At 46.3% G+C, this 27,158-nt stretch overlaps 1 protein-coding gene across 1 annotated transcript; it reads left to right on the top strand.

Moving 5' to 3' along the window:
- The first annotated feature begins 20,533 nt into the window (after positions 1-20,533).
- LOC125947501 (uncharacterized) lies at positions 20,534-25,686 on the top strand. Its single transcript, XM_049672322.1, has 7 exons — positions 20,534-20,735; positions 20,797-20,919; positions 21,426-21,509; positions 21,889-21,969; positions 22,749-22,814; positions 23,235-23,365; positions 25,666-25,686. The coding sequence occupies exons 1-7, from the start codon at positions 20,534-20,536 to the stop codon at positions 25,684-25,686; spliced, it is 708 nt and encodes a 235-aa protein (XP_049528279.1).
- Positions 25,687-27,158: the final 1,472 nt, after the last annotated feature.

Here is a 27,158-nt window from a genome sequence, read left to right as displayed (position 1 = left end):
TCCTGACTAAATGACGTGTGGCTATAGATTAGGCCCGCCGCGACAATAACAGCGAATGATCACGTGGTGATGACCATGAGGAAGCAAACACTGCCGAATGTGGGGGCTAAGATGAGCCCAGAAAGACAAGCAATACACAACAGTTGTCGGTCGGTGAATGTCTGCTTTCTTCTCGCTGTACATTCCGGCGTAATCGCTAGTGCTCGCGTACATTGCAGAAGGTGGGAACAATATTCGCGCAATGTGCGAAATCTGGTAAGATACGAACGTTTCGCTAGAGAATTGTCGAGGAACTTAGAATAAAAATGCTCGGATACAGGAGGCTCGTCTTGCGCCGAGAAATAATCGGTATAAAAGTGATAGTTCGATAAAAAACAGCCACCGCACTAAAGCAAGACCACGGAGGTGTGACAGGCCAGAGCAGGCGCTATAACTTGGCACCGATAAAGCTTTGTCTAAATAATGTGTAATACATGTCGATAAAACAGAGCCAAACAATGTTTTACACTTCTATTGAAACAAAAATTGAGCAGACGAAAATACAGTTAACGTATATATGCCCCCCCCCCCCCCCCCCCTCACCCACACACACAAATGCTTCAAATGGAGAACAACAAGTTATTTAAAAGCTTTCTGTACGGAAAATGAAAATTCCGGCAGAACCGATCTGATGATGACTGTCGACGCTGAGGCATCGAAAGACAGTAGCGACTCACCATATTTCCAAATTTTTCGGTTCTCTGTCACCGACTTCTTCAATTTTCTGTTACCGACATCTTCACCTAATTGTCTGAAGCACAACGCGCTTCGCTCAATGCGCGCCCCGGTCCCGCTATGCTCGGTTGCTTTTGATGCTGACGTCTTCCTTTCTCTTGAGCCTTTCGGTTGCCGAGTGCTTGCCTCTTGTTCTGCTCGTCCAAGAGATTTACATACACTTTCCATACTGTGGCAGCGTAGCGACAAATCTAGGCCTTAAGTTTAGCAGAAAGAAATCAGGAATTATGATCTTTAATGAAGAGATGATTGAGTGGTGTCAATTCCACAACAAGTCATACCCATAGTCAAGCAATATAAATACGTCGGTATACACATAAACGAAGGAAAGAATTACTCAAGCACCCACCAAGATAATCTGAAAATAAAGTGGAAACGGAATGCAACAATGCCGAAATATAGAGCTCTTGGTGGCCACAATAAGTATGAGGTGGTGCGTGGAATCTGGAAAGGAGTAATGGTGGCAGCGCTAACGTTCGCGAATGTCATTCTGTGCTTAAAATCGAATGTCTTTTCGTGGTTGGAAGTTAACCAAAGATCGACAGGCCGGTTGGCTCTGGGGGCCCACGGTAATACCACAAATGAGGTAGTGCAGGGTGACATGGCTTGGGCCTCTTCTGAAGACAGAGAAGCAAAAAGCAAAATTAGATTTGAAGAAAGATGCAGGAACATGGATGAAAATAAATGCGCGGCTAAAGTGCACAAGTATCTGTACCTGAAAAGCGTGGGCACGGAATGGAGGAAGAGGTCAAGAAAATTTGCAACCAAGTACAGGGCAATTGAAACTGCAAATAGGCAACCAGGAGTCATCGGAAAGGAAGTGACAGAAATAGAGACACTGAATTGGATGCAAAGTATGGTGGAAACAAAAAGTACCGTGGACATTTACAAGAATGCGAAGAAAGAAATTAGAAGGAAAATCTGTACGATAACACAAAGGGCAGTTACTTGCTGTTTGAGGTTTGATCTGGTTGCTTACGGGCAAAAACATACCGGAGCAAATATTCGCAAAAAGATGAGGCATGTGTATGCTGCCTCAAAAATCCAGGGACCACTCAGCACGTCCTAATGGAATGCGAAGGGATTCACCTGGTTACAGTGGCTAGAATGTAACCCGGTGAGACCCGTAGGAACTTACACCTTCCAGAAGCGCTTGGATTTAATCGGACGGAAGCATCAACCGGTCCGCAGTCGAGGTAAGCAAGAGACGTTTAGAGTATTGGCGGGAAAAAATACAGGCAAGAGATTGATACGACCGGATCCGTTACAGCATAGGTAGCGGTACGATGTAGAGAAGTTTAGAGGAATAAAAAAATGTTGAAGGATATGTATACAGAAATGCTAGAATGAAAAACATGTATAGCATACCTGATTAAAACAAGCTAGGCTAGGTAATTATTTGTCATCGCCCCGTTTCAAAGGGGATGACAATGAATCATCATCATCATCATCACCGATGGACGATCCTCGCTGCTGAAGTGCGTGGGAAAAAATTCATGAGCTATTCCACTCTATATGAAGGTGGATGACCATCGAAGCTGTCACATCGGTGTGGCCGTCGACCTCGGCAAGTTCGAGAGAGGCTCCTGGACCGGCTGCAGCCTCTCACGGCAGGACCGGGCACCCCAGAGAGGCTCCCCCTTCTACGGCAGACCGGCACGCTCGATGATCCCCGGAACGCCACGTCGGCACTCGGGAAAGGAGCGAGACGGAAGCAGCGGCCGAGGACGTCTCTAGGCCTAACCCGTCACCTCTCCCAGGCCACGTCAGCAGCAGCGACCGGGTTATCCAGGCTCCCGAGAAGAGCGAGTTGAACGTACCGACTGCAAGGCAGCCACGACTACGCGACAGTCGGCGAAAGCAACGACTTCAAGGCCCAACGAGATTCTCGCCGGGAGAATACGAGCGACGAGGGCGAACTGAGTAAGGACGATACATTCTCGCAGTAGGCCAGAGTTGCCAGACGTTCGCGTGGGAAACGCCCAGAATTAGTGTAGGCGTAGTTAAGGACATGTTTAGTGGGTATTTTAGTGTCTTCATTAGGTTGCATGACACAGAGGTGACACAGAATTTTGCACAAAGGCACGAACTTATATTTGCCCTGATCGGTGGATGACGACAGAAGAGAAGTGAGATTCTGGGCTGGAATGATGAGCGACAACGGATCCAGCTATGGAAGAAGCCAACGACGACGAGCGCGTGAGCAACTCTTTCCCCTTGGTCGCCTTATCAGGCGCACACTACGTCACGCATTACGTCACAGAGACACATCGTTTTAGATAACGCTGGACGTTTAACCGAGCTCCGACGCGAGTGGCGATATGCGTTTGCTTTTGTTGTTGGCTCTTTCACTCTCCCTTTTTCACGCGGACGCCATGAAATCCCGGATCCCAGCCATAGACAGCTTCGCTGTAAAAGCCTGGCTACATGTGCTGGGTGGGTCGGCAACGCTGTACCCCGGGCATCCATCATAGTGAAGTGTTTAAAATGCGCCACTATGCGTCGTCTGCAAAGGACAAGAGTACTCTCTCCGCGCAGTCTGTCGCGTCCAAGAGCCATGCGGCCATCCACACAGATGGGAATAAAGGCCTTGGAGCTCTGACACGTGATCAGCGGCGGGAATCAATATTTTCTACCTTGCGCCTACAGTCACCGATGACCGGAACATGGTGTCTGGGCTTGGTGTGTATGCGTCGTGCGTGGACGCAAATGTCGAGGCAGATTTCGGTGGACAGTGACAGTGAGTGCAGACAAGCTATAGCGCTGCTGTGACAAAACACGTGGTGCGTTTACTTCTTGTATGAGCGGGAATGGGAAAGTCTCTTTGGAACGGGCAAGAAGGAAGGAGCAGCAGCGGAAATAAAACAATCTCGCTATTTGCGTGTATCATTTTAAACTAACGTAATTACCGAGACTTTGTAAAGCCAAGAGGCAATAAAGCAAAGGAAAGCATAGTGGTTATAATAAGCTGTGATTGAAAATGAAATATACATAAGTCTTCATTATTCCTAATTTTCGATTTCAACCACAAGTATACTTACCCCTATGGTTTCCTTGGCTTCATTGGCTGCTGGATTTATATGATCGTGATTAACAAAATTCGAGCCCCCGTTTCGCTTCTCCTCCATAATTACCGAGAGCTTCTCCTTTCGGTTCCGTATACGAGACATGTGTCACTGGTGCCCTGCAACCAACGATCTTAACAAACTCGCTGGACCACGATGACCATGATTCTCTAAAATTTTCGTAAAAGGCACGACAATAATTTCAGCAACACGCAGCAATTCTCTTATATCAACGAATAATGCGAAACAGAGTGGTTTACGTAGACGATTGTTGCCCTTTTACTCCAGCACCGTTACCTGCACCGAAACTATTGGTGTGCCTCATGAGGTTGTCGAGCTTAGCTGCAAGAACGTCCCGACGCGCACATCGCAGTCGGGCAATTCCCGTCCCTGCTGGGCGACGTCCTGAAAGATGCCTGAAAGGCAACACACCTCGCAAAACAAGTGTGCTCGCATGTTGCTGCGCCTTGCCGACCGCCCGGTCTCCTACGCCATCAGTTCCTGCACTTCATCAAGGAGCACATTCGGGCCCTCTGGCAGGTGGCGGGAAAAGGCAGCCGCACTCGCTCCTCCTCCTCACCACGCATTCTCTCTCTTTTTAACAACTTTACACAGAATGTCTGGCCGTATACATTTATGAAGCAGCTTCTCCATGAGCGGCTAAAAGCAATGAAATCCACCTTGTCACGAGAAAGTGCCTGATAACGACAGCGATACACTCAGGCTAACCCAATCTTCTTGTGCGTCAAATTTATGCCTAAAAATAAAAAAAAAGAAAGCGAACGAGCAACGCCCTTCTCGATAGCGAGCAAGGATCGCATTTTCACTTTTTCCCATGCAGCAGGCGCAATTGTTTAAAGCCTGGCGTGACGTTAACACGAACAGGCTCTGTCGGTGGGCTGTGAGACGCTTCCCCGTGAACGGCAGCAGCCAAGGCTCACCAGAGGCCACTCAATTAGCGCTGCTGCTGCCGGGCCTTTGTCGCTCTCAGACGTAATTAAATTGGTTATCCTTTGCAAAAGCATCTTTTTTCTCTCATTTTAGCGAGCCATGCTAATAAGAAAGAAATATGCGTGTGCTGGTAGCGTGGTATTATCTCACGTGGAGTTGACGTCAGCGGATCGCAGCTGTCGTACACGGGTTGAATGGCAACACGGATTTTGTACACTAAAATTGTAATTTAGACAAAACTTCTCTACCGTTTGCTAAATTTGTTCTTATTTTCCTAAAAACAAAGAAATGTGTCAATTTCTTTTAGCCGTCAGCTAGCGGACGTATTATTCGACAAGCACCCAGAAATAAAGCGCTGTTTCGCAGATTTTTTTCTACCTTTTTTTTTTTTTTTTTTGCTTTGTGCTTTCAAGAACGCTGTTAAGTGTTATGCTACAATTCGTAGTCGACAAACCTATTCCGCACTTTAACACACATAATGGCCGGCAGACCACTCATGTTCATGCTCGTTTCAATTTGCATCCCCTGTAATCCCTTAGCCCATTTTTATGACGGCGTTTTAGCTGTAACGGGGCCAAAAGGTTTGGTGTAGTTGAATATTTGCAGTGAATGCTGTGTATTCGTTTAGAAATAAATATATCCTCTCGTTCCATGCCTTCAACTGCAGCAAAGTTAACTGCATCGGTTTTTCGGCACATATGTCGAATACCTTAACTTGTAGCTGTTGCTGATTAGCTGACTTTTAAAGCAGCGTCTCCCTCTCTTTCTCTTGGAGTAATACGCACGGATGCAACGATTTAGCGAGGAGCACCATTTAAGAGCCGCCTGCCATTACGAGCACTATAACTTGTCAAAACATGTAACACGAAAGCAATCCCCCCGGGCTACGAGAGACGCCGTTGTGGGGGACTGATTTTGACCAGGGTAAAGAAAAAAAATTGAATTATGGGGTTTTACGTGCCAAAACCACGATCTGATTATGAGGTACGCCGTAGTGGAGGACTCCGGAAAATTGCGACCACTTGGGGTTCTTTAACGTGCACCTAAATTTAAGTACACGGGTGTTTTGCACTTGGCCCCCATCGAAATGCGGCCGCCGTGCATGGTAAAGAAAATGTCATCCATGTGCCTATCGGTGTAAAGGCAAGTGCTCACCGTAATGTTTTGGGAAACCTCTCTGTGAATGGACAACGCAAGTCGTCTCGCTCTTTAGCGTGCTTTTGCGGTGCATTCTGACAAACATTCTAAGAACATCGATGCATGCGTGTGAGCTCCCACCAGAGCGATGCAGCAGACATGTTTACGCTGCGGTTTGCTCGGTACATCGTCTGCAACCCTAACCGGGCTCCTGCACTCGTGCTTTTTAGGTGGTGCATTGATCAAAGTATAATTTGTCAATGCCTTATAAATAGCTGGCGCTTTATTTACTGCTATAGCTTTTGCGACGGGCACCGATGGCTCGTTACATATTTCATTATAATTCTTGCACGCGAGTCGGCGCTGCTCGAGAACCTCAGTAGCAGGCGTTCAGGGGCGGCTCAGCGGACTTGGGCTCACGTTGAAATTAAAGCTTGGTGACGCTCCTGAGCGCAATATGCGCCCCGAAAGCGATCTGCAATACGCATGGCACGCAATGCGGACTCTCCACATCAACCCTGTGTGGACTTAACTGTGAGGCTCTCGTATATATCATGTTCGCCTACGCAAAGCACTGGTCATTCAAGGCAGATTCCCGCTTTCGGAGTTGGCACAGACAGACAGCACAGCTGTGAAGGTGGCCGCAGTTCGAGGTGCAAGGATAGGTGCCTACATGAATAGGGCGATTCAAGGACACGGAGTAATTGTGTTCTTGATCGCCTTCCTTCGAAACACTGAGTGGACCACCTTAAATGCATATCAATGAATGATAGTTCCTTGTTTTTATATCCTGCGCATGGAAGTGGGATAATTAATGTTATTTACAACATGACGAAAACCAGTACCTTATTTATGACCTTAAGATCTCGTACCTTCAACGGATCTCATCAGCCTTCAAACTGATCTGATACGATCCCTGCATTACGTATATTATTACTCTTTATTTGAGTAAAGCTATCTTTTCCGAGTGATGAAACTAGGAAATGTGCAGGTGGAAATTGGAATCAGCTAGCGCAAGGCAGGAGCAATTAGAGATCGCAGGGAGAGGCCATCGTCCTGCAGTGGACATAAAAATTGGCTCATGATCTTTTCCCAAAGTATGCAGAGTTCACATATAACAGTTTTGTTCGAGACAGGCAATAAAAATGACATCGTAAACTATCGGCCAATCTCTATACTACCTGTTTTATTTTTCAGAAATATTCGAAAGCGTCATTTTACAACGTTTCACTGAGTTCGAGCGTAAACATAAGCTTTACTCAAGTATTATTGCGCAACAAAAAGACACGGACGTGAAAGAAGAACACACACCAAGCGCCATCTTTCAACTAAATTTATTGTGCCACTGAATCGGTTTATATATGTGAAGCAGTATAGACTGCGCATTCGTGTAACATAGTTATGAGTCAAGTGATGCCGCCTCCAAGAAACTTAGTTCTTTTTCTGTGAGAGCCAGTGAAGGGAAACTAACACACTTATCAGCCAATTTTGCAATCACCTGCGCTTCAGTTATTTTACGGATGAGCTGCGTCCTGCCACGGGAAACAATCGTGCACTCGTCCTCGATAGGTTGGCAGCCGGGATCGCGACAGTGAATCGCCAACAACCCACCGGTGCAATTACCTTATTGCGGTGTTCGCGGATTTGAGGCAACGCCCAGTTTGCCCGATATATTGCTTCCCACATGAAAGCGGCTGATTGTGTACACCACGCGGCGAGCACACTCGACGAACTTTTTGCGGTGATGCTTCTTATCGAGAGGAGGGGGGGGGGACGGCATTTGGATCCGTCAACTTGCAAAGCTTGCCGAGCTTGTTGGGAGCAGAAAAGACAACTCTTGCATTTACCCTTTGGGCCATCTTTTTCAAGTTATGGAATATCCCGTGCATGTAGGGTACAACACTTACTTTGGGGCGTTTGCCATCAGCAACTGGCTTCTGCGTGCTGGGTCGCGCTTTTCTTAAAATGCGTTCCGCGACCTGCACCAGCTAAGGATATCCAGCCAAGGACAAACGTCGAGTTTGCTTCTCAAAACTTGCGTCCACTACATGGCAGCAAGGCTTGCTAATGGCATTCTTGAAGCACAAACTGATAATGGCCCGCTTAACAAGCTAAGAATGTGCGGACGTATATGGCAGAAGTGGCTTCTTGGCTCGCGGCTCATACGACCAACACGTGTGGCTATCCTGAAAGCTCAGGCGAAGATCAAGAAAGCGAATAGACCGGCAACTCACGAGTAGTTTGACGGGGAACTAAGCACTTCTGAATCGCTTTCTTTGTTTCCAGAATGAATGCATCAGAAGAGCAGTCAATAAAAATTAGAAAGTCATCAACGTATCTTCGACATCTTAAGATATTTAGATACGTTGACATAATTGATATATATATATATATATATATATATATATATATAATTGAATACTATTCCCAGTTACAGTACGCTTTAGAGATATAATTGCAGATATACACAACGACAGCCAAGACCAGACGACATACGAGCGCCAACTCAAGTCGTTGTGCATACCTGCGCTACAGTCCACCGCTACGTCATACCAACAAGCCCACACAGCCACATTAACGAAGAAAGCGCTCACTGTTCTTTGTTGCATGCTGCTTGGTGTTGCAAGGTGCAGCGCTTCTTACTCTCGGTAACCTTTTCTTGCTTGTTTTTTTCACTGTACCTTTTCCTTATTTATAATGCAAAGACGTATTGTTCTGATCCTGATGCACTGCAGTCAAAATACGGGAGCATGTGGCCCTGTCAAGCTGTCGTTTCTGACAGCTTTTATTGCTTGTCCCCAGTGTCGCGTTACCCAGTCTATGATGCAATAAAATTATTCTATTATATTACATATGATATTGTAACATATTATATATTACAATATATCAACGTTTGCTGAAACAACGGTGCAACTAATGTAAGGGATGCTCCGGTGGAGGAGGTGCCGGACAAGCCCGCGAAGTCAACCCCGCCTCTTGCAACATCACTACCATCCACAGCCTTGCGAACTTCCAGCGAGACATGTTCGAAGGAGGAGCGTCGAACAGCATCGCGCACGGCTTCTGTGAGAAAAAAAAAAAAAAAAGAACCAACTAAATTGTGAAGGGCAGTTTTTTGTTTTTGTTTTTCTCATCTATGCAGAGCTTCGCTTTTGGCGTCAGTCGCGTGGATGCAGGCGCCGCGAAACGCGGACGGCGACAGCGTTGGGCGTTTGCACGAATTGAGGTATTGGTTGCAGTGTGTTACGCTCCACTGTGTCTGTTTAGGAGACGTGTGTATTAGGGCAGTATATGCACACAGGGCCACGTGTAGAATATGGCGTCTGTCGTTGATGCTTTCATTTTTGCCCCCATCATGGGCAGAGAGAGCTTGACAAACATGGCCTGAAAGAAGCGCTCTTTCGAGGCGTCGCTCTTGAGAAGCGGCGCGATGGCTGAATGCAACCACCAGTGTCGTTCAAGTGTGGCAGCTTCTCTTTGCGACAATTTGTAGACTTCCTGCTTTGCCCACTCAAACCCCGAATGGATACAAAAAGAAGAAAGCAGCAGCCATGCACGCTGCTCTGTGCTCCAAGTATGGCGAGCAATACACAAACGAAGCAAGAGGAGAAGCTGTTGGATTGCAACCTGGGCGACTGGAATACCATGACAAACGAGAATGAATGAAGACTGCGTAATAATGGATTCGCTTTCTTTTGTCGCTTCACACTTTCTGCACGGACGAAACAGTAGACGGCGCTACCTGCAGCTGGCTCAGAAATGTAGCGACTTTGCCTGCGGAATGTCGTAACCTGCGCATGCGTAAAACACAAGCCGGGGGGGGAAGTGGGAGCTAAATTGTGAGAACCAGGGCGGTTGCACCTTACGCTCACACCAGACATCAAAGAAACACTTACTGATTCGGTATTCAATGCAATTGACGCTGTTACAGTGCTCGAAAGTTGTGCCCTTGAACGCATCAATTCGCAAGTATTCACTTACCTAGCGAAGGGGGGACCTCGAGAAGCTATGCGGTGTAAGTCCGCGAAAGTTTGAGCGTATAACCCAGATGCATGGCTGCTAGCTGCCAGAAAAAGACGACTGCTAGTTAAAAGGACAGCAATTACATAGAATAATATGCCTCTGTATTATGCAACTAGAAAAATTTTAATAAAGGCGTTCTAGTCTTCGAGAGCGAGCTTAAAACCCCTTTACTTCTGCTTCGTGCAGGTTTAGGTACGAAATACAAGCTTAATGTGTTTTAGTTATGGTTCCTGTTTTAAAATAAAACAATAAAAAGTCAGCAGTCGAGCAAAGCTAATATTATGGAATGTTTCGGCGATCAATCACTTTTGCACCCGGCGCAAATTCTATCGGCAAATCATTCGAAGCCACCTAAATCTTGAAGATGCGTTGCACCGCCCGGCGTGGCGTGTAAGCCGCGCCCGAAAACGGTGCGGTGTGTACGCCACGTGGCGACGAATGCCAGCCTGCTTGACGATCGAGTGCGCTGTTCATCGCTGCTGTTGCCACGCAGTTTCACCACGTGTTGTGGGCTAACAGTTTTCACAGCGTCCCTCACAGTGAGAATCTCTAGCTGGCACGAGACCACTGTGGCGCACTATAGCGACAAAATGAGACGCGCAGATGAATCATCGGGCCGTTGTACTTGACCTGTTTTAATACTGAGCAAGTTGCACCACGAGAGAATACAAAGTATAACAAATAAATGGCTACGGGAACACCGGGTGATGTCCTGTGCAATAAAGGGTTGAACATTGCGTGCACGAAACCATCGTCATTTAAGACCACTTCGCATGACAGAACCGTTCAAAATGCTCGCTCACCGCCGAGGCGGTGGCGCCGTGCGCTCTCTCTTTCCATCGATCGAGCGGCGCTTCCGAGGACGGCTGCCCAGCTCCGAAACGTCAGCAGCGCAAGGATTTGCTCTCGGAAAACTGGCGCACGCTACAGCGGGCGCGGTATGCAGGAAAATATCTATAATGGGCCAACAACAGGAGCGCATCGGTTCAACTTAGCCACCCGGTGACCCGCGTTGCTGGCCGCCCGTGAGCTGTGCCGTCTCAGCGCATCCACTCACCCTCACATAATTAAGAGAGGCGCTCAGTTGGCTCAGCCGAAACGTCGCCTCCCTGCCGGTCACATGATGTTTATTGAGCCGCGGTGCATGCCGGGTATGACCCAATTCTGCAATCGCGCTTTTTAGATCGCTCGGCAATAAGCAGCGCTCTACCGGCGGACCGTGCTCGCTGCGCAAACAGGGGGTGTGGCCACTCGAAAGTTTTCTTGCCGCCTCTCGGTCGCCCATCTGGAAGAGTAGGCGGGGCCAAAGTGACGCAGCCAATGGCGGACGCCCCGTAACTCTCGCTCTGGTCGCACCAATAGGCGGCCTCTGCACAGGCGCTGCTGACTGGCACCTTGGTTACAAGGCTTTGCGGATCACGCTGCGAGGGGGCGTCGGTTGTCAAGTGCCCGAAGTAAACACGTGAAAGGGATCTCGTTCCGAGAAACCCATGTGCGCAGCCCCGGTGGCTTCGCTTAGTAGCACACTATGCGTGCACAAGGTCACCTCTTTCTATGTTCCGCGTGTTCTTCGGCGTTACGCAACCTCAGAGTGCGCGCTTTCTTCTTCCGTCCCAGCCCGTTTCCGAGAATCGGGGCGGCCGGGCGATCCGATATGGCGGAAGAGTGTTCGCGCTGCTCGAATCCTTGTGCTCCCAGGCGCCAAGGAAGCTGCGCACTTCGCTGCCAGCAATAGACGCTATACACGCAATCCTAACATGAGCTTTCGTGGGTGAACAGGACGGGAAGCGGATTTTAGTTGACACTGCTGACCCCTTTTTATTATTATCTTATTTTTCTGTTGCAGATGGAGATAACTAGACGCGTTGTTGCCGTTTGTCGGCGATGGCTATTCCATTTGACTTCGTATAAAATAAATAACAAACAAAAAATTTATAACTTCATTCATTAGGCAACGCAAGTAACAAAACAAGGAAATGTAGCGGGGGAAAATCTCAAGCGAAATGTTTCAGTTTAAACAAAGTCCGCGGATGTCGGAAGTGCGTAAGTAAGTATATTGTGTTCACTCAAAAAATACATAAAAGACTAACGAAAGAACAAAAGACAAAAAAAATCGTATAAACAATTGCCGAATACTAAGACGTACATGTGACTGATCGAGAAATCATTTGTTCGCCTCTTCTTTCGAGTACCGTATTCTCATTAAATTAATGCGCTGGAATGGCCCATAAATATAGGCACCGGCAAATCGTGATGCCCGACATGCTCATTCTAAGGTTTATTATAGTCAACCTTAGAATTAGCATGTCGGGCATCGAGACGGTTTTTACAAATAAAAGAGCTTTGTGAAGCACCCTTCGCAGACAAGGGTCACAATACTTCACATGCGAATGAATGCGCCTTTTCCAGTCCCTCGCTCCTTGCATGCCATCCAAGATATGCAAGACGCAGTTGAGCTGTTTGGCTCCATGCAGTAATGACGACGTGCACGTGAATGAAGAGTTCGTGCACTTGACAAGTTCCAGCCGTCTTTGCACTGATATTCAGCATGTTGTTCGCAAAGACGGCTGGGAAGCGAGTTCTTGGGAACAAAAATATTTGTGGAACCTGTCTGCAGTTCTTACTGTTGTTAACATGCCCCGGAATTTTGGAGATTGCCCCTGTGGTCTTCTGTCGAACTTCACCGCAATACACCAGTGGAATTGAACGGACAGTATTTTTCAAAATGCTATTTCAAAGGGCCGCCCCAATTTCGGCAACTTTCAGTTAGCAACGTCGACAGGGTAGACCGTTCAAATAACATGCATGTTTGCGGCACTCATTCGTAACTTTCCTGCTGCGTTATAGCAGTGTTTTAATCTTGACCAATACTCTTTCTTTATTGATTGATTTCCTTTTACATACAAACAATGGAGGAGGTAGAGGAATAAGCCACACAGACGTGGCTTCAGGGCCACTCAACCCCTTTGGTTGCATAAAGCTGCAGAATGTCACACGCTTTGCAAGGTATATATATATATATATATATATATATATATATATATATATATATATATATATAGAACACAGTTAAAATAACGAAAATAATGAAATCTGAAAGGCGCAAAATGACACATTTGTACTATAAAGAAAGACGCGCTACCAATTTAAGGGTTAAAAAAACGAGGCATTAAAGAACTTAATTCTGACAATGTCAGGTAGTGCAAATTACAGCCTGTTATGTTGTGGATTTTCAACAGTCTATAGGCAGGTTGTTCCTTATCATTTGCCACCCATAGTTTGTTCTAAAACACGGAACCTTCCATACTTCTGCTGTGTGTGTATGATAATGGGATAAATCTCCCGATAGGCCAGCGCGTTCACTAAATTGGGGACTTTTACGTTTAACACTAAAATAATATTCACGCAAGAGCCTGCGTTTATAGACGATGTGGGCTTTAGGTGTGCCATATTTTCAGTATGTGTCAAGTAGGATATACATTGGTGATTACACGTATTATTTCCTTCTGCATTGGTAATAATTTATTCAAGTTGCCTTGAGTCGTGGTACCCTATACAAGACGTACGTAATTAATGAGACGCGAACAAAGTATTATAAATAATCAATTTCACAGAGGCAGGTAAAATGTGTCTGTTTCGACTTAATACACCCGTTATACGATTAAGTTTTTGGATCACGGAGTGCACATGTTGATCCCAGTGTATAGTGCATGTAAAAGCGGCACCCATAAAATTCTTATATAGGGCGCCTACAACTTCACTATCTTTGAATTTAAACGTTATGGCATAATTCGAAAGCGAACTAGCGCTTCGGTAAAAAATACAACAATTTTGTTTTGTTGGAATTTACATTTAAACAGTTTTCTGCCGACCAGTAATCGCGTTTGCGCAAAAATTCATTGTCCATAGTAATCAAGTCCGCATAAGAACCTAATAACATGAATACACTGGCATCATCCGCGTAAATGATGAACTTCGCGTGCTTATAGGTTGAAAGAGAGAGAATAAACTTTATGCAAAAGAGCACGCGAGCGTAGGTAGCTCCTCCGCTCTGCAGTGGGTGGTGCCCTCAGTCTGTCCAGCGGTCTTAGCTGCCCTTCTCGCTCGGTTGACCAGGTTGAGCTGGTCCGTCGAGTCGGAGCTGGACAGCGCTGCCTCGAATAGCCGTGTGGTGGGTAGTGCTATGTGTGTGGTGTGTGTGCGCAAGCCATGTGGTAAAGCGTTGCGCGTTGATCGCAGTGTGGGCATTTATAGGAATACAGCACAGGGTGTATGGCGTGGTAGAGATTTCTGTAGGACCGATTCGTAGGTGGATAGTTGGTGCCGGGGCTGTTCATCGTCCTCGTTAGCGCTTCTCGATTATGTGGAGCTCCGACTTCTCCGGCGCGCATTGCAGTCTGCATGCCTCCGCGTATGCTGCTGTGACGTCTACTGCCTCCTGTGCCTCCTGTTGTTCTCATATAGACCCTCCGACCATCCATACAGTGATCTCGTCTGCATACTAGGCATGTCTGATTCCCGGAATTTTCTCGAGTTGGGCTGGGAGTTTCATGATGGCCACGTTGAAAAGTGTCGGTAACAGCACTGCTCCGTGCGGCGTTCCTCTGTTAGGTGTGTGTATCCGCCGTGACCTCACATTTCCCAGCCCTATTGTGGCTGTGCGCTCTGTGGGAAAAGCCCTCACTTAGTTGTACATTCGTCGGCCACCATTCATGTCACTGAAATTGGCTAGTATGGCTTCGTGCCCCACGTTGTCAAAGGCCCCCTTTAGGTCTATTGCGAGAATTGCTTTTGGGCAGCACGGCGTTGCTGTATTCAGTACTTCCTCTTTGAGCTGCAGAAGCACGTCTTGCGTTGACAAGTTGGGACGAAAATCAAACATCGTGTTCGGAATCAGTTGACGCTCTTCGAGATACGTCTGTAGCCTGTCTAGGATTACGCGTCCCGTCAATTTACCGAGGCAAGAGGTGAACGAAGTGGGTCTTAGGTTCTCCAGGCAGAGTGTTCTAACGCGAGAGCGTTAAGGGCCCCGTGTCGCAGAAAATCCGGCGTCGGCGACCGGCGTGCAATGTCGGCTTGGTTGCGGCGAAAATCATCCCCAACCACCCCAACCACCCCTACCGCGCAGGCCCTCCACGTGGTGCAAGGTTTTGGTGAACAAAAATTCAATTTCGCACAGTGAAATCCGTCAGAAAAATGGTAAAGTACGACTCTACCATTCGGCGTCGGATTCACCGTCGGATTGTTTACCAATCGGCGTCGAATTGTAATTTGAATTTACGATAAAATTTAATTCTGCTACGAGGAAACTCAGACACAAACCCATTTTCCAGCCTTTCTACCAGACCTACAGCCGCGCACTCGGGTACTTGCGAAAATGATATCCAGATGGCGCTCGCATCCTAGGCAGGTCAAATTGGGACTTCGCCTGCTCTTTCGCTTTGGACACGCTCGCGCGTCGGGGCAATAGCAAACAATTAATAAAATAATAAAAGAGGTGCTAGGGCCTTCACATGTAAATATAAGACCATTTATATTGCCTCTAAAATACGCCTTTCCAGCAATGCATTTCTGTTTAAAAGTGAAGCCGACTTTAAGGGGATTGGTGTAAGCTCGGTCTTTGTAAGCTGGCTTGCCCAAGTTCTGTGCTGCAGTGAATAAAGCCTACTTGCCGTATGCGAACGATGCGATGCGAACGGGTCCCGATAACGCTATCGCGTTCTACTCTTAAAGGCGAAGCTTAAGCGTCCTCCAATTTTTTTCCCGGCTTTGGTATCAGCGTAATCTCCGCATGCTTATATTCCGGGGTTAAAGTCCCTCTGCTCCAGTGTGCATTGAAGAGTTCCAGTATTACATGCACGGTTGCATCGTCCAGGTTACGTAGCAACTTGTTGTTGATTCCGTCCTTGCCCGCGGTGGTGTTTCGAGTGAATATTGCGATCGCTCTTGTCAACTCGGAACGCGTTATGTCCCGCTCGAGCTCGCTGTTTTCCATTCCGGCGTAGTCAGCCGCTAGCTGTGCACCGAGTATCGGCTGGTCAATCTATCTACATTGTAGGGCACACAATAGCTGATCGTCTGTGCCTCCGAAGTTGTGTTGTACTCGGTTCATCGTGTGCTTGCTTTCGCTCTTGCTCTGGGTCGGATATAGTAGATGTCTGAGTATGGCCCACGTCTTCGCAGTCCCCAGCGTTCCTTGGAGGGAGTTACAGAACTGGTCCCAGTTCCGTCGTGCAAGTTCCTCTGCGTAGAGCTCTGTCTCGTCCGCTAGCTTCGCGATGCGAATTTTTAGTTACGGTTGTCAGCAGACTGAGGCACGCACCATCTTCTCAGCAGACTGAGGCACGCTTCCCAAATGTGCAAGAGGCGCGGACACCCTGCCGGATTGTCCGTGGTGAGTGCAACCTCCTTGGAGTGTTTGGCTGCCGTTTCCTGCAGTTCTCTAACCCAGCCCTCTAGATCGCTTATCGCTTCTGGCGTTTCTCTTTCGCTGCGGAACTTTGCGTAGTCGGTGATTTTGGTTGAGCGTATCTTTCTCCTTGGCCCACGTGTACCGAGATGTCGACTATGATGTGGTCGCTCCCTAGCGTCTCGTTAGTGTTTTCCCACTCGACGTTCCCAAGTCCGGACGCGAGATCGGGACAGGTGTCGCGGGCCGTTCTGTTGCCTGCTCTCGTTGGATATTTCGGATCCGTCACTATCGTAAATCGGTGATGTTGGATGACGTTGTACAAGGTTGTTCCCTTTTTGGTATGTCTGACGTACCCCCACGCCTCGTGCGCCGCGTTCAAGTCGCCTAATATGAGGAGGCCGTTTTGTCCAGCTAGCGGCCTCGCTTGCTGCACCAAGTTGTCTAGGGGTCCCAGCGTTTCCTTCGGCGCGCTGTATATATTAAGCATAAAAACACTCGTGTTTTCCGTGAACACATCACGTGTTCACGTGAACACGTGAACACGTGATGGTACTATTTCCGTGAACACGTGATCGATTCCCGTGTCCGCGTAAGTGCGGTCTATTGCAGTGGGGTGTTTGCTCGTGAGTGTGGCCGTACGTGCTTCTGCTGTCGCATGAGTGTGATACCTATATAGGTCGAAATAATATCATTAATGTATAAATTAAAGTGCAGTGGGCCTAGAATGCTGCCCTGTGGAGCACTAGAAAGTATTTCATTAGTTTATGATATAACTGCGCCAACAGAAGCATATTGGTCACTGTGATTAAAATAGGATTCGAGTGGAAGGCCCCTGATTCTACATTTTTATATAGTAGAATACTGTAATAAATGTGGTCGAACGCCTGTGCAATGTCAACAAAAATGCCTATTGTTAAAAGCTTATGTTCGACATTTTGCAAGATGTGTTCTTTTTTTAATAAGGTGAGCTAATTCGGTAGATCTGTTTTTACGGAAACCGTACTGGGCATTTGTAATGATCTTATATTGGTCACAAAAGGAAGAACATTGGTTTGAAATAATCTTCCCAAGTCATTTAGAAAGTATTCTTGGTATCTTGAAATATTCAAATATCTTCAACTCGCCCAACTATCCATCATTTTGCATTTAGAAAATATTGGGAGGATTGATATCGGGCGATGATTTTTAATATGCAACTGATCACCTTTTCTTTATTAAGTACATTAACATTGGCAATCTTCATTTTGTCGGGAAATATGCTTGTCCGTGTACATAAATTGTAAATGTGAGCAAGAACAACAGCTATATCATTCATTACACATTTTATTGGTTGAACCTGCAGATCGTCCGCGTAACAGCTACGATAATTATTGATCCCCGGATATAATGAGCATACATCCGATGGTCCAATCGTAAAAATATCGTGTTTTCCTTAGGTAGAATACAAGCGTGGTACGAGAGGCTCGGATTATGGCTAACATCTCTGTTCACTAAATAGCCATTAAAAGTATTTACTAGATCTTCCATTACTAATAAACGGCCATTGACACTAATTTTTGCAACTTGGTCATTTCTTAGCGTTCTGTTCATAAGTGTACTTACTCTGTTCCATAATTTCTTAGTGCAATCAGTGCATGACGGAAATACCTGCAAATAATGGACATCTCGTGGTTTCCGTAATTCCTTGGTTAACTTATTAGGAAATATTTTAAACGCTTTCAGGTCCACAGGTTCTCGAGTTCTCGTGAAGTTTGCGTATAGTTTATCACGCTTTTTAATTTGCTGAAACACCATCTCCTTCACGTACCAGAACCTTTCCATTCGTGCACGTGCCAGGCATAAGCAGAACGTTTCGCCCGATGACGCAGCAAGGATGCTACGGCTAAGTGCCGTAAATACGCACGTCAATAATAGCGCGTATCATCTCGACTTAGCTAAGTGAAAGGTGTTAAAACTCGGTCAGCCTTCTGAAATATATTATTGCAATAGCAATTATATGGACACTTCAACCGGATTTCTGCCGTCGCCGTCGTCGTCGCCGTGAGGTTCCCTATAGATAAGATCTTCGCCACGCGCCGTATGCCCGAGCGGAAGCGTGCGGGGACGCGCGCTATCACGGAGAGCGAACGCACTCAATCACCCACGCGCAAGCAAGGAAGTGGGAAGCCAGCGCCGGAGGTAGCGGGTGGGGGGGGGGGGGGGGGGCGCATTTCTACTCTGCCAACAACCGCGCTCGTCGCTCGCTCGCACCGTCTCTTATCTCCACACGGCTCTGACCTTTATGCGCCGTGCATTCGCCGCTCAGTTTCCGTTGAAGCGATAGACCGCACGTACCTTCCTTCGCCCGCTGCGGCGTATGCTTGCTGCCAGCGTTTTGACAGTCGTTGTCTGCAGTCATTCAGTGTGATCTATTCAAGTTTGTTTGTGCGCGCTCACACCACAGTTAGTAATAGTCGGGCCACATTTTCCAACGCGCGCTACACATGCAATGCTGCCCGGATCGGCAGTGCAGCGCTACAGGTGTGTCCCTTCGCACGCGCTGCCCACGGGCAGCGCTTCTCAACACCACCGTTTCACACGAGCCTTCTCGTGGTCATCGAGTCTCTCTTCATGTCGGTCTACTTACGCCGCAGCACACCTGCTTACTTAATCAGCTCATGTTTACTACAATTCATATTGCTACCAAAGCCGCTCACCTTACTTCGTATGACATTGCTGTGTTGCTTCGCCCTTAGGGCGAAACTGTGACATTTTTTGCTTCACCCTCGGCGCTTCCCAAGGCGTCCGTTGGACTCTCTCCCCTATTCTAGTACACTCTAGCTTCGCTGACCAACCACCTTCAGAGGAGTGGATTGGCGGTAATTGTGCTTTATAACTATTCATAATAAGGCACATGTCGAAATTAAAGCCGCGCTGCAGTTAGGTCACGCCTACTCGGCGTATCCCAAGACTAGGTCCACTTTCGAGGGGTACTACGAAATATGCTTTACGTTATAGGCTCCCAAAAAGCCTTGCAGAAGTTAGGGACTATATTAACTGTAATGATCGACAATAAAAATTTTACAATAGTTTTGGGAAACGAGTATCTCGAAAGGAGTGTCTAGAAATTTCCAGTCGGTTAGTACTACTTCATATTTACGCGGCTTCATTTCTGCAATCGCAACATGAAGTAAATGAAAAAGGTAATTTATGAATTAGTTTTTAGGTACCTGGACATTGCGATTTATTGTGCACATAATCTGATTGATTGATTTATTGATTTCTTTCTGTACATCAACAGAAATCTAAGCAAAAGCAAAAGGATATACAGCCTGACAGAGCCTCTTGCGCCGAGATACAGTTCAACACGCACACATAATACAAGTAGGCAAACAGCTACAATATACAATAATTAACATCAGGTAATCATGTAACAATCTAAACTGTCTCTATATGTTAAAAAAAAGATATGCGAGGTCTGTTAGAAAAGTATCCGACCTTATTATTATAATTTTTTTGTGTGCGAACACTTGATGGATATGAAACAAGCGCGCTTGCATCAGCCGACCTTGAACCTTCGTGCGCATGCGCGAATTTATTTATTTATTTATTTGTTTTTTTTTTTTTGCGCCTGCCGATAGCGTCAGTCGCTGGGACGCAGCGTTTGAGTGAGGTAGTGCGCAGTGCTCTCGTCGGTTTTTTTTTTTTTATTGCGAGGAAAATGACGGAGCGGCTGGAGCAGCGCTACTGCATCAAATTTTGCCAGAAATTGCCTGCATCAAATTTTGCCACGGATACAGCGCTTGAACCTTTTACGGACTCTTCACCTTCATGCGTGAACTTTCACCTACATCGCTGTCGACCACGTCCTGCGTCCTGGTCACGAAGACGTTGTAGCCGTAACATCCAGCCAGATCGCCGAAGGAGACGCTCTATAGTCGCCCCTTCTTCCCGCTGTACTTCTCGCGGAATCCTCATTGCCGCTTGTCTCGTCCGGTTTTGACGTGGCCGCGCCGTTCTGTCTGCTTGCAACACGACCCCCAATTGACCAATTGCAGAAGTACGACTGCGCATGCGCCAAAACCGGCCGGGGCGGGGCGTTGTGAGCGCCATCTCCGTGGTTGGAAAGCAAACAGCGCAGTTCGGGCAGCCTTCGGTAGTGCTACGTGCCCCGCAAGTCCGCGAGCGTGACATGCCGGCCAACTGCGTCGCTTTCGGCTGCACGAGCTATTATTATGGAAGGGGAAATACTAATTTCTTCAGATTTCCATCTGCGAAGGTTAATGCGGGAAGGAGAAGTTTGTGGACGGCAGCGGTGAAGCGGTTGAACCCGGACGGCACGGCGTGGCAGCCAACAGTGCATTCCAGGATCTGTGGCGCGCATTTTGTCACAGGTAAGTGTGATCAAGCCTTTATTGTTTAACTTTTACGTACTGATTGCGTCTATAAATGCAGGCCGGCCGTCGAAGTTCGCTACGCACCCAGACTACGTGCCTACTTTATTTACGTACAGAAAAGCTGGCAGCGACGCCGATGTTCGGCGGCACAACCGTGCCTCACAAAGGCGGGAGAGCAAACGTAAGTTACCCGATTTGCTTTGGCCAAGCCTCGCATCGTTGTAGTGTGTGTGCATGCTTCTGTGTGTTTCGAAAGTAAGGTGTACTAACAGGATGAAATGATGCCGAACGCCACTTGGCAAATAGGTCATCGAGCAGGTTACGTGCGCATTATTCGCCGCTGCAGTAAAGTTGTGCTACGTAGAGATGTGTTTTTCAACGACCGGTCGAGCTGGCCGCAGGTTGGTGCTCTGGAGTTTTTAGTTTGCCGTGATCTGGTTCCGCCACACCAGACTGCAAGCGAGTGTTGCGTGTTCAGGAGTGCACGCGCAACACTACCTCAGGTGCACGCGCAGATTTGTACGCAAGCCAGGCATTTACGTTATCCTTCCTCTGAAATAGTCACATTATTGCTCGGCTTTTTCTATGACATATTTATTGATTCATGTAACATAACAAATTTTATTTCAACATTCTCTTAGAAGATAATACGCTTTGCATTGATATATATGTGCTTGACATCTGTAGGGGCTGCTACTATAGCCTCCCTAAACAGCCAAGTGGACCCCACGGCTCTACCAGGGAACGGACAGCCTGCTGCAGTCATTCAGGGTAAGCATGCTTCATTGACTATTCTTAATACATAAAAATAGAAAGTTTCTATGGAACAGCAAGCTGGAGTGCACTGATAAGTCTATATTCACTGTATGTAGACATGTAGAGATGATACTTTCGTATGTACTGTGTCACATTTTGAGGGATAACGTTGTAGTGCTGTGTATCATTAATGCACAATATTTACCATGTCATGGCTAACTTAACGGTACTGAATGTTAACTTGGATGCAAGTTCATGTATGTTCTCAAAGTGTGTTACTCCGGGCAGATAGAAATAGTTAACAAAAAAAAGTGATCACTGGTATCGTTAGCTGTACATGAATACAGCAGTTTCTGTTCCTTAATTTTATTGAGACTTCCATATTCATTTATAGAAGCTGAGCTGCCCATTGACCCCTCTGGAAGCACAGCTGCACCCACAGAGGATATGCCTGAGCAGGAACCACTAGGAAATGGTGAGAATAAGGCCACTGGCTGTAGCAAATCATGCTTGCTATGGTACTTATTGGGTGCTTACTCTTATGAAAATCTGTAAAACAAAGTATTTTTTAATTTGTGGAAAAGTAAGAGATGGCAAGTATTGAGCGTGGCTGTTGTAAATCAGGGAATTCATTCCAAAGCATATATGGCGAGGCTGACGGGGTGCCTTTTAAATATAAGGTTGTCAGCTCGATGCACATGTGAATTTCTTCACAACTGATTGGTCTTGGAGGTTGTATTCACGGTTGGAGTTGAGTGTGATATTTTTCTTCAAACTTGCAACTGATAGGAAAATATAATGGTGCTGTAAAAGTTATTTACCCTTGCACCATTCAGCAAGCACTTGCAGAATCTATGAGAAAATTGGGAAATACCAAGGAAACATGGTATGGAAACAGTGCATGGAAACAGTGCAATGTGGTGATGCGCTGTTTTATTTTGAGTATACAACGAAGTAATCAGCCGCAACCAATAGAAGTTCTTTGTTGAGCAGTCGTGTTAAAAAAATTCCGGGGTTTTACGTGCCAAAACCATATGATTATGAGGCATGCCATAGTATGGGACACCGATTTTGACCACCTGGTGTTCTTTAACGTGGACCCAATACATGGTGCACGAGCAGCAGTCAAGTTTTAAGTATGTAATGATACAAATTCCAAGTCAGTGCTGACATTCTTAGTTTTTAGTGTCTTATACGAAAATTTACTATCAGCACAATGATATCAGTGACCTAAACTGTGCTATTTCTTCTCAGGTGACATGCAAATGAATCTTACTGGGCAAGGCACCGCTCCTGTGACATTGCAAACATCAGTGATTGGTAAGCAACTGCAGTAATTTAATCATAAGGCTATACCTTCACTATCATCGTGCCTTTCTTTAAAGTAAAACTTTTGCAGCTGTGAAGTTTTACTAATTTTAACATTCACTGCATTGATTTGATCAACTTTCTAGGTGTTTCACATCCTTCTCTGTAGCTTATATCTGCCTTGAAAGCTTGTGCCAAGAAATTTAATAATACCATCAGAAAATTGCATGTCAAGTGTTGTGTTCAAAGTAAACAATGGATTTAGCCTCTGGATTAGTAAGCGTACTTCATCGTGCTGCTCAACTGATTATAAGTTATTGTAATGTGGCTGTTGTCACCCTGTGCAAATTTTCTAGCAAAGCTGGCTTTTGTCTATTGGTTGCTTACATGACTTAAGTAGTTTTATTATCTCTTTCTATGCCATTATCATAGGTTCCCAGGCAAGCACCAGCTACCCAAGTGCTTCAACGAGCAGTGATGCACAGAGAGAAAGAGCATGGCTCCACCAAAAAATTGCTTCTTTAGAAAGAAAGAATATTAGGCTTGAAATGAAGCTTGATGAAGCGAATTCTAGAATCCTGACTTTAAATGTCATAAAACTCTCGGCTAAGAAGTGTGCTTTTTATACTGGCCTGCCTAATTATGGGGTCTTTCGAAGTCTCTTCGAGTACTTTGAGCCCAGAGCCAGTAAAATGTCGTACTGGGGTGCAGAAAGGAAAACTAATAGTAATGTCCCTGGCAGACCAAGGGAACGGGAACTTGAAGCAGAGTTTTTCATGGTACTTGTGCGGCTAAAAACTGGCATGCCTGGGGAAGAGGTTGCTCGAAACTTTTTAATGTCCGCAAGCCATGTCAGCCGCATTTTTGCCACCTGGGTTAATTTCCTTGAGCTTGAACTGGAAGCGAGGGTGCAAATACCAACAAGGGAGATGTTAGCACCGTACCTGCCAGGATCTTTTCGAGGTTTCGAAATACTAGGTTGGTGCTAGATGCTACAGAAGTTCGCATACAGCGGCCCTCTTCACTTAGTGCACAGAGGCAAACATTTTCAACTTATAAGCACTACAATACTTACAAGGTGCTTTTGGGGTGTACACCTGATGGCTATATTGCTTATGTGTCTCGTCTATGGGGAGGTTCTGTGTCTGACAAGACTATGCTACAGTGCAGTGGGCTTTTGGATCTTCTGAATGACGGAGACGCAATAATGGTAGACAAGGGGTTTACGTTTCCTTATTTGCCACCAGGAATCGCAGTTTTCCGACCACCATTCCGTGAGCAACACGAGCCCCAGATGAGACCTGAAGCTGTGGAGCGAACGCGTCGCATCGCATGTGCGAGAGTCCATGTGGAACGCGCGATAGGACGCGTCAAAACATTCCAGATATTAAGTAGAGCATTTCCTATCAGCATGATGGATATTGCTGAGCAAGTGTTTAGGGTTTGTTGTTTCCTCTGCAACTACAAACCACCATTGATAAAGGACGAGTGACAGCTTCCAAGTGCTTGATTAAAGCGACACTTATTCTTTCTATGCATTCTTATTGTTTAGATTAGTGACTAAGTGCTCTTCTTTGATCATATTTCCCACTTATGTAATACCCCAACCGGGTTTCTTGAGGGTAAAATAAATTGTCCTATGCATCTTTCTTCACTGCAAATGGTTTTATCCACTTTTGTGGCATCATTCTCCATCACTATTACAGGTGTAAAACAAATGTCAATTGCATTTTATGCTGGCATAGTACTGCCATTAGATTGCACTAGCACTCGAAAAGGTTGTCTTATTTCATTCTTGGTACATTGCAGGATGCTGTTGGTTCCCGTCTCGCTTTAATAAAATGTGTGGCCCACACGTAACCTCTGCTGTTGAGCTCAGGAGCCCACTGCTCTAGCCACCAGGCAACAATCACTTCTTTTCTTTGTTGTTTCATTGACATCAACACGAAATACAATGTATAGTTGTTTATTAACATTGTCAAAACACAAAGTTTACCCATCAGTTGACTTTGCTTGCTATTCTTTTAATTTTCATCACCAGGCCATCGTGGTGTTCGCACACAAAAAAACCGTTCAACAGCTTTCTGTAAGAGACATATTGCCCCTTTAAATAAAGCCTGTTCAGCCGCTTCACGCGCCTTGTGAGAATCTCTGGTATCAGAGCATACCTCATAAAGTGAAGTAGGCTGGGGAGCATTTCAGTATCCCAGAACACTCTATTGTAGGGTATGCGCTGAAGGTGGACCTTGTTTGGCCCAAACCAGACAACAAAGTCACACCAATTGTGACCTGTGATGGCCATCTGCCCTTGAATTTGGAAATAATATTCATGGTCTGTTTTCAAGACAGCCTCACCATCTTCTAGCCTACAGCAAAATTTGCTGTCTTCGCAGGCTTCATCCATAGTTTGTCCCCGTTTGGAAAACGGGCACTTCACTTCGAGAATACCCTCCTCTCCATCCGTCCTCACAACTCGATCTGGTGATGCAGCCAGCAGCGGATGGTCACTGTGTATATGCAGGCCTGTTTCATGCACTGTGACCTGCCTGTCCAGACTCCTTAGGAGGAGTGCATATGCCTCAACGGCATCCTTTTCATGTTCTCTTCCGTACACCATTGCTTCGGCAGACACTGCCCTATCACTTGGATAGAGCAGGGTCTTCAGCAAACTTTCTGGCTTGATGCAACGGCACACCCGCTTAAAAAGGGAGGCTGTAAGCCGGCCAACTCTGGCAGCATGCCAGTTTTTGTTGTCGGCTTGCCCTGTTGTGGTTGCACATATTTTGTCACGGTCGTCCTTCTCTATGGGCTTCAAAGATGACATGTGTGCACTGATAATCTCTTGCACTCTGTCGCTCCACAGGTCTTCTTCGTCTCCAATTAATTGTGCAGATGGCTCAGGTACATGTTGTGCCGGTTGTTGCCCCATGTAGCGTAGCGCTTGGAGGCTGGGGTAGCATTCCGTGAGGCTCTCCCTGAAATGCTCCACTTGATTTTCGGTAGGGGGCGACAGGTGGCTGCATGGGTTGTATCGTCGCCTTTTTTTTTTGGACGCAGTGGATTGTTGACTTTATATTTGCGGAAAGAGATTTCCACCAAAGGCAGCCTTGGAGCGGGCTTCTTGGCTGCAATACAGTAAAATATGGCTTAGTTGTGCCACATAATTGAACTTTTTCTAGCCTAATACACAGAAAATAGGAAGGCCCACGTGACATATTCTGTTGCAGATAAGATGAACCTAGCAGAGCAGTCAGTATATTGCTGCAGTTGGCATTCTTAGGATGCTTCACTCACTTTTCAACTACTTTCCTCTGACTTCTCTGGGCAGGAAGTAGCGGCTGTTACACCTTCAATCTTACTGAGCGACGATCGTATTACCTCCACAATCCTAATCATGAAATGTGTCATCACCAGTGAGACATCCATTATGAGAAACAATGCCAATTCCAATAAGGTCGCTTATCATCTCCAAAAAATGCATACAAGAGGAGGTTAGATGTATACTGTGGCCAGCACAACATAAACTGAAGGAAAAAAGGTCATGTATGGCATTCAGCAGTGACATTTTAACCTTGTGAAAAGGCAGGAATAGGAACTGAAATATTGCAGCATGACTGTACTGATATAAAGTGCTGTTGTGTGCCTGGTGATTCTGCATAAAGAGAAGGCCGAACAAAATCGATGGCTACACAACTTGCGTTCTGCTCCATGTGTGAGTGTAGTAACAGTTTTTGTCGGCACTCTATCAGCGCTATATTCACCACCATGCCTTGATGTGCTTGTTTCGAACATTTAGAGCACACTTTCCATGCTTACTTCCCGTGACAGTTATCAGTGCTAGATTGCAATTAGTTTTGGTGGGGCCAACCTATAAAACTGTATGTACACTGAGTATTTGAATAAAGTTATTGTGTACGCAATGAAAGTATGTATTGTTCTTGACTTTGCTTAAACACAACTCACACATACGAACTGTTTTTTGTAAATATCCTGTACATGTGATTATGGAGCACAGCTTAAAAACTGCATGTTCGAGATGCCAAAATGCTACCATAAAGGAGTGCCTTTAAGGAGGTGTCATATGTAAGTGGTACATCTGTGCCACACCTTCTGCGGGAACAATCCACTTGCATGGTAGGTCCGTGCAGGCGACTTCCATTCCCTTGTCCTCTGCCAGATCCGCAACGCTGAGCAGAAGGCCAGCAACGTGCTGGCATGTCTCGCTGAGGCTGCAAAATATTTTTAAAAATAAGTTTTTTTTTCGCAGTCGTCAATGCGCGCTCATTTCTGAAACAAGTTTTAAGCGCTCGGCACTGAGTCAATCTAAGCAAATGCGAGTACGATTGAGTGCAATGT

The sequence above is a fragment of the Dermacentor silvarum genome, chromosome 8 (assembly GCF_013339745.2).
Source record: "Dermacentor silvarum isolate Dsil-2018 chromosome 8, BIME_Dsil_1.4, whole genome shotgun sequence".
NCBI classification, from domain to species: Eukaryota; Metazoa; Arthropoda; class Arachnida; order Ixodida; family Ixodidae; genus Dermacentor; species Dermacentor silvarum.
This window is presented reverse-complemented; position numbering and strand designations above follow the sequence as displayed.